This window comes from Hippoglossus stenolepis, chromosome 4 (genome assembly GCF_022539355.2).
Source record: "Hippoglossus stenolepis isolate QCI-W04-F060 chromosome 4, HSTE1.2, whole genome shotgun sequence".
Taxonomy (NCBI): Eukaryota; Metazoa; Chordata; class Actinopteri; order Pleuronectiformes; family Pleuronectidae; genus Hippoglossus; species Hippoglossus stenolepis.
Window position 1 is genome coordinate 11,200,119 of NC_061486.1, and position 8,158 is coordinate 11,208,276.

Here is an 8,158-nt window from a genome sequence, read left to right on the forward strand (position 1 = left end):
CTTTCAGGGTGAAGGTCGAGTGGTTTTGAGAATTTTGTGCGCTTGCCGTGAATCCTCTCTTTATGTGTGAAGCTCTTGGGGTCTTGAATCGTGGTGGGCGGTGCTGCAAACAAGATTATTTTGGGCTCTTAGGCCTTTGGACTGCTGAGTGAGCAGGGGTGGCCAAAAACAGCTCAGAGGGACGAGGGGAGCACAGCAGGACAGAGAGAGGGACAAGAGGGCGTGAGGGGGCAACACTGGAGCAACAACCAAAATGGCCAGTAAAGGTGAGACACTGGGCTTTAGGATAAAAGAGGATAGTTTGAGACAGCAGTGTGCACATACGTCGATGATGTCTGAGTATTTGATGACAGTCAGCTAATGCAAAGTGCTATGGGTGAGAGGAGAGAAAAACCACAGAACAGTTAAATGTAAATAGTTGGAAATCACTTGTAGTCTTTAGTAGTAAACTCTTCAGCATGTGTGCCTTTGTTGTAGTAAAGAGAAGTTCAAAGCTGTCGGGATTTCTCACTTTCTCTTTGATCACTTTCACAAGCAGGGTCTCTGGAGACGGCAGCTTCCGTCAGCTCCGGTCTCCGTATCAGTTGCCTTGATTTAAATTAGCACCAGCCATTCAAAGGATGCCGAAGTCTGAAGTTGGGGTATGCGGTTTGCAGATTATTGTTGTTGTGCGTAATATCTTGGCTGGATTCTCTGACATTTCTGACTCCAGTACCACCGGATGATCTGACACGACGTGGGCCAAGTGAAATGGATATTGAAATTGGGTCATGGTTGGGAGAAACTGTAATTTATTTCCTTATTGGCTGGTCAGTCCATTGCTTGATTGGATCATTGTTTTCTTCATGCACTGCTCCCCCTTTGGTTCATTTTAGCCGAGTAGTAACTGCCTCCTTACTAGAGCCAAATACTTCACTCATTTTTGAGTAATTTACTATACAACGTATCTATGAAAATTGCTGCACATGAGGTCCACTTGAAGTAATGTTAATTCAGCAGAACGAGTTGAGCTAAAGGTCGCGATAGAAAGATCTTGTTGACCCTGAGGGAACCTAAATGCTATGATATTTATTACACCTAATAATAAACAAGTGTTACAGAAATACTGCAAACATTTTAGGTGCTTGTTGACTTGAGAAAAAAACAATTTAGGATTTGAATATGATCATATGTGTGGAGTTTAAAGAAAAACTGAAAAAGAATTCTTGCCAAAAACAAGATGAGAAGAAAAACAACTACTCTAGTATCTCTATGTTTAATAATAAAGCTACCACCAGCAGCTGCTTAGCTTAGCTTTGCAAAAAATAATGCAGTACATGTCTCCTGCAGAGCTGTTGCATTGTAACTCCACCCCATTGTGTTTAGAAAATCCTGTGTGACTAAAGGATGAATGCAGAGTGTGGGCAGGTCTGTAGTTAAATACACTGTCCATGTCTCTGAATGTAGAAGTGTGCTTCTACACCCCCCTTGTCCCTTCCAGCACCAGTGTTCTTTCATTTTCCCATCAAATTAATCACCTATCCTGACTCCATGTGCTGAGTAACCATGTCCCAGAGTGACATCATCATGAATCATAGACTGTAAAGATGGACGACGCGTCTCCACTTCAATCCACTTCCTCCCAAAATCAAAGAATTAATTACAACCAAACTTACCAGAAACGTGAACTGGTGAACAAACATCAGTGTGTTAAGTACTTCCTAAAATGACAGAGACCATCTTTTTAGTTTGGTCCATGTACCATCCAGTAATATAGAGGAGGCGGGATTTACAGCCTATACTCCAGTCAGCCTCTAGAGGGCAATCAAGAAAGTTTGGCTTCACTTTTGGGGAGCTGTCATGTCATCTATCTTTACATGTGGTTTATGGTAATAAAACACATCTAGGGGCATCATGGGTATTAATTGTATGCACAGATTTGGTTGTCCATCACCAGACAACAGAACTACTGTACTGGCTGCTTGCTATACATTCTTTCATTGTTGTATAAAGAGAAAAATTAAATTTTTGTAAGAATTCAAGCTATATAAATATATATTCTACTGTATATACAAAATGTATCCGCTCTAGTTAAGCGTGCCTCTATGGATGCCTCAGTCTCCACAGCAGCTGTTGCTGGGTGACAGAGGGAGAGGGAAACCAACAGGGTGTGGAAAAGGGGCTGTTGAGGGTCTGACGTCTGTCAACAGGTGCTGTTAAAAGCCTGAGTCTAAATTATCCTACACCTCTTTCATCCCAGGGCTAAATTTAGCCCGGGCGGGAGCCTGACGTGTCCTCATAGCTGCTGTGTGTCTGTACTCATGCTGAATGCTGGAAATCCTTCCCTGATCCACATCTCGCCTCCCATCCACTTCCTATTCAACCCGTCTTCCTGCCACTCATCCTCCAGAAGCTGAGGAGGCTGAGGTGTGATGTTGCTGCATCTGGTCCTGGAAGTTTGCAGTGATTCACAGTGCTGTCAGATGTGCACAGCTAGAAAAACCGAATGCCTGAATTCCAGACCCAACTCATTATTGATTTTTTTTAACCTCTGTTTAGGAGTAAAGGTTTTCAGCCCGTTTGTTTGTTTGTTGGTTGGTTTGTTTGACAGCAGGATTACGCAAAATCAACTGAACGGATTTCTACTCTACTAGAGTGTTATCCTTGTTACTTAAGTGTGGTGATGGATCCTGTGCCTTCAGTCTGTGAATAATTCAGTATGCTGCCTCTACCCTCTATCTCTGCATTTCATTCATTCCCACTGAAATTCAGTTCTTAAAATTGTTTTTTTTGGAAGGGTGTTTCATTTCTGACTTTCTCTCACTCTTTCATCTTCCACCTATCTTCCTTGTCTTTCAGTGATGGACCTGATCTACTGGAAGGACACAGAGCGAACAGGCATTGTGTTGACAGGGCTGGTGGTGGGCCTGCTGACCCTGTTCCAGCTCAGCATCATCACCGTATTCTCCACAGCCTCCCTGGCTGTCGTGTGCGTCACCATCTCAGTGCGCATCTACTACCATGTCCTCCACGCCTTCAAGTGGGGCCATGGAGATCACCCCTTCAAGTAAGATGAAGATGTTTTGATTTTATGTAGGAAAGTGCACACTTCTTTTTCTGACAGGGAGGAGAAAAAGGACATAACACATTTGGATCTACCCCATTAAATGTTTTTTTCTAAACCAAGGTGCCTGAGTTCATTCAGCCAAAGGCCTCTTTCAGTCCAGCTCATTTCAAAATGCACTGTTCTTGGAGACTTTTGCTGTTAGAGACCTCAGACTTTGCTTTTCCTGATGAGATCAGACATGGATTCTCTGCCCCAGGTTAAATCAATGCTCAAAACATTTGAGTCAGTTTGTTTAATCACCTCCAAAGAGGCTTTGTCTGTGTTTGTTAATTAGCAGGATTATACAAAAACTACAAAATCGATTCCCATGAAATTTTAAGGGAAGAACCCTTTCAATTGTGGTGCAGAAACGGGATCAGGCGGCTGATTGAGGAATCTCTATTTTCAGTTCCTTTAACATTGTGAGATAGTTCTGTTTTTATATATACACCCCACTTTGTAGCTCTGTTTTAAAAAGTACTATATAAATGACAGATGTTATTCTTTATTGTACTATTGTGAATTATTATTAGTCCAGTAATAATGGTTATTATTTGGTGGTGGTGGGGGGGGGTTATGTTTGCAAAGCTGGGGTTATGTTGAAGTTCATTCAATTAAATCAGTGTTTAAATAAGGCTCATAAGAAACATGCTGTTTCACTCTGTCTGTGCTTGGCTTTTTATGCATTGTTTTGTTTTGTGCTCCATAATAACTAGACAACTTCAGAACTAACTAAAGGGAGTATAAAAAGCTGGTGGTGACCCGGCACAATTAAAAACAGCTTCGGCTCTTTGACCTTTGGACACTGAAGCAGCTACAGGATGAGATTTGTCTTTGGGTTTGAAGGATAGCAGCCAATGATCATGAATCACTGTGTCGTTTAACATCATTATTTGTCAAACAGTGCAGGAAGAATGTGAAATCAATTCTACCGTGAGGCAGGAGAAAAAATGTCTGTGTTTATCATTAATACTTCAATCTTTTTCAGCCTCTCGTGTCGTCTCTTTGTCGTCTCGTTTTTCTCCCAGGTCGTACTTGGACCTGGACATCAGCTTCAGTGGAGAACAGGCTGAACTCTATATGCAGAAAGCCATTGTCATGACGCTGTCGGCTGTTGACACTCTGAAGAGACTCATTTTTGTGGGAAACCTTTTTGACTCCCTCAAGGTGAGCCAAGCCAGTGTGTGTCAGTGTGTGCGTCAGTGTGTGTTTGTGCGTGGAGGCTGCACTTGTTTACTCCCTTAATCATCTGTCCTTAAAAATTTGCCTCCCTCCGTCCAGAGCCTCTCCCCCTCATTAACTCAAGCATCAGTCTGTCTCTGCTTTCTTGTATTTCTCTCCATCATCTGTCATCTTCCTCCCTCCATCATCGCCATGCCAACCGTCTCTCTCAGTACACAAACTCAGAGCTGAAGACTCTTTTCCTAAATAATGGCAACATCACTGCCTGTCAGTCTCAGTAACATATTTTGGGTGATCATGTGGAAAGTAATCATGGGGGGAAGAAATCTTTTTAAATGAATTTTAATTGGTACAAACATCATTCACTCTTTTTATTTATGTTTTTGTTTTGTTTGCCTTTAGACAATCCTTAATGTTATGTCCCTATAATCTAATTCCTACAGTTCTGTAATTGCCAAATAACTTGTGATGACACAACAACTGCACAATTTTATTTTCAATCACATTAAGGTGGTTTAGAGGGAGCCATTAATTGTAGCAGTAGCATTTTGAAGTCAATTTAATGGCAAATTGTACAAATTATCATAATGCCATGATGCCGACCATTATATTGAATGTGTACATTTGTAAACAAGATAGCAATATACTCTTATTAAAGTTATAAAGTAGTAAATCTATACTATTCGATATAGTCATTGGTATAATATGCTGGGTATCATTTAACAATGTGATCTGTTTAAATGTGAAAATTACTTACTACACTTGCAAACATGTGCACGTGCTGTATGTTCCCCATTCATGCAGTGGTAACATTTTTATATTGTAATAATGTAATGTCATAATGATGGCAGTTGGTTGGTTAATCTAAATAAGCTGTAGAGCGTATCTAATCTTATTGTGTAGTAAGGTTAAAACACGATGTAATTTTGAGTTCATATTGACGACATGATGACATCATTCCTACATATGCATATATATTTTCATATATATATGAGATTAAAGTCATGTCCATATTAATAATGATAATAATAAACTTTATATAGCACTAAAAAAGTTAAAGTGCTTTGCCAGACAAAATGATTTAAAAAACAGTTTAAATGTCAAACAATCATTAATTAAGTTCAATTACATGAAAAAACTTATAGGACGCAGCGATATTGGGAAAAAGTATTTTTGAACTTTGCAGGGTCAATATCTCATATGTGAAATGTCTGAAGGATCCTGTTGTCACCAACCTGTAAAATCAAGATATTCCAATATTACATGTGTCGTTAAATTTGAAATGTGATGTAGAATTTGACATACAATTCCAAATATATGTATATTTATACCATGCCATATGCACATCATATTGCAGCAGTTGACCTGTAATATATTCACAGTGTTGATGAGCAGCAGCAGTTTTTGAGCAGACAGACAGTTCACAGTGAATGTTGAGTCAGTGTGAGGTAACTGAGCCCCTGAATCTCAGGCCCCTGACCTGTCCGGTATGTACCATGACCCACTGGACACTGCACAGAAACGCCTGGGATGACCTGGGGTCTCTTTACATCAGAGACAGGGGGTTTCCCATATCTGGGCAACACTGGATCCCCACACACCCAGCCCCTGATATAAAACTATATTAGGAGTCGTACACTTGGAGCAACTTTCCATCATCAAAAAGTAAATGAAGTCGGTGTGGATCTTTTTATTGAGTGTTGTATGAGACCGTATGACACAGTGCAGTTACATGAGGAACACGAGCTTGATTTACTGCTTCCTGAAAGAATGTGAACCACATGTCACAGGGCTGCAGTGTTTTCTTGATCTTTGGACAGATCATCAAAGGGAGTTAAACTAACTCTCTGCAGCCGTGTCTCTGTTTCTGTTTTTCTTGGTCCTATAGTTCCTGGTCCTGATGTACCTCGTGACGTTCCTGGGAGACCTGTGCAATGGCCTTACTGTGTTCATCATCTGTAAGGAACACATTACCTGCTGGAAATCTGCAATCTGTTAACCCACTGAGTCTCTATATCATTTTTAACTTCTCTACTTTTCTTTCTCCTCCAGGTGTGATTGCTCTCTTTTCTCTGCCACTTTTCTACAGACAACGCCAGGTGATACCTCTGTCACTTCATTATTTTCATCATAACTTTAATTAGTCCTTCATTTATTTTGGGGAATTTGCACTCTGTTTGAATTGAATTGAATTTTGGGCCGTTTCTGTTGTTCACAGGAGCAAGTGGACAAGTTCTTTGCAAATATCAAGGCTAAAGTTGACAACATCAAGGACATGTGAGTATGGCTCCATCTTCTGGTAAAACGGTGCCATCAACAGGATCTGTCTGAAAACCCACACTTGTATTTGTGAGAGAAAAATAAAGCAATGCATTTAATAGAGACATTAAACTATATGAAAGCATGGAGTCCTACTGTAGATAATGGTGTCTTCCTCTGTTCATTCATTCATTTCAATCACTGGACAAATCACACATGTGGGTTGTGAGCTGGACGTCTGGACCAGGTTGACATATAAGGCCATGAATGGAATATATTCATAAATAACACAACAAAACTAGCTAATTTAGGTGATTCAATTTGCCTCCTTCCTGATTCTGCAGGAACACTTGTCGACAATCACATTTATATTTACTGTACAGCTGAAGTCACGATGTGGGCATTTGGACGATCCCTAAATGTGTTGAGGGCTGAACTCTCCTCTCTTTCTCCTCCACAGCTTTGTAAGACTTGCCCAAGGCGGTGGCCCTCCTCCCGACCCAACTCCTGGTGGTGCCAAACCCAATTTCCAGTAAACACTGATGAACAAGAACTTTAAGACAAGCTCCCAGAGTTACAGGCTGTCACTCAGATGTCTTACCCAGCAGTCTGTGCTCAGGGCTCAGAGAACAGAGCTCCAGAGACTGGGGGAAGGGAGGTTACTTAAAAGGACGATGACGATGAGCATGGTACTTTATACTCTAACTGTATTTAAGTTATGGGGTCGTAGGTTGGGGTGGGGTTAAAATGAATCAAGGTGAATGAATCCTGGATGAGACTTTTGCTGCTGATGTCAGAGACGATACAGCTCCTCCTGTGTGACCATCTTTGGAAACACTTGTTTTTAAAATGTAAAAATGACTAATAAGTGTCTTAGATTGAGCTTTAGTCCAAATGAGGTACTAAGACCAGAAACAGGGAGTTCCCACACTGACGCCTGAGAAAAGGGACGTCAGTTTTCAAGGGTTCAGATAAAATAACAGAGGTCATTATTATTCATGGCAGCATAGAACTGGCAAATAAGAATGCATGTGTCGGCACATGTACTTTTGTAGATGCATATTCATTCTCATGTCTGTTTATCTGTGTGTATGCAAGTATGAATGTGTTTGTGTGCGTGGAATTCCTGACATACCGCTTGCTGAAATATTAGCTACAAGCAATTAAAGTCGCATTTCTTCTTTATTTTCTAAAACTTTCAGTTTCTTCTCATCCGCACCAACATTCACTTTCATTCACGTGATCATTTTCATTTTCTCCTGGTCGTGTTTTCTCACATTTTTTCATTGACCGTATTCACACGGCGGCCATTTTCCTCTGACCTCATGCTCAGGGTGGGAAGCAGTGAAATGAAAACACTATGTCGGATTCTCTGTATTTAGATGACTTATAAACCTGGATCACAGCAGTACAACATTATTCTGTTCATAACAATAATTTGACCCCTTCATCCAGAGCGTGAAGTCAGGGGAAAATGGTCGTCGTGTGAATCTGGTCTGTAGAGCTCAACAGTGTGGTTACAGAAGTAATTTTCTGAATAGAGATTTTAATGATCAACCATAATATTTTAACCGTCCAAGGTAGACTTACCAGAAGCCACAGATTCCTATGATATCAACTACATTTTAAGAA

The 8,158-nt window shown here is 40.6% G+C and overlaps 1 protein-coding gene across 1 annotated transcript; it reads left to right on the forward strand.

Annotated features, from left to right (window-relative positions):
- The first annotated feature begins 45 nt into the window (after window positions 1-45).
- On the forward strand, window positions 46-7,711 carry LOC118106400 (reticulon-1-A-like). The gene is made up of 7 exons (XM_035154909.2): window positions 46-266; window positions 2,839-3,046; window positions 4,114-4,252; window positions 6,156-6,225; window positions 6,320-6,366; window positions 6,486-6,544; window positions 6,987-7,711. Exons 1-7 carry the CDS (start codon window positions 254-256, stop codon window positions 7,060-7,062), a joined length of 612 nt encoding a protein of 203 aa, XP_035010800.1. The 5' UTR covers window positions 46-253; the 3' UTR covers window positions 7,063-7,711.
- The last annotated feature ends 447 nt before the right edge of the window (window positions 7,712-8,158 follow it).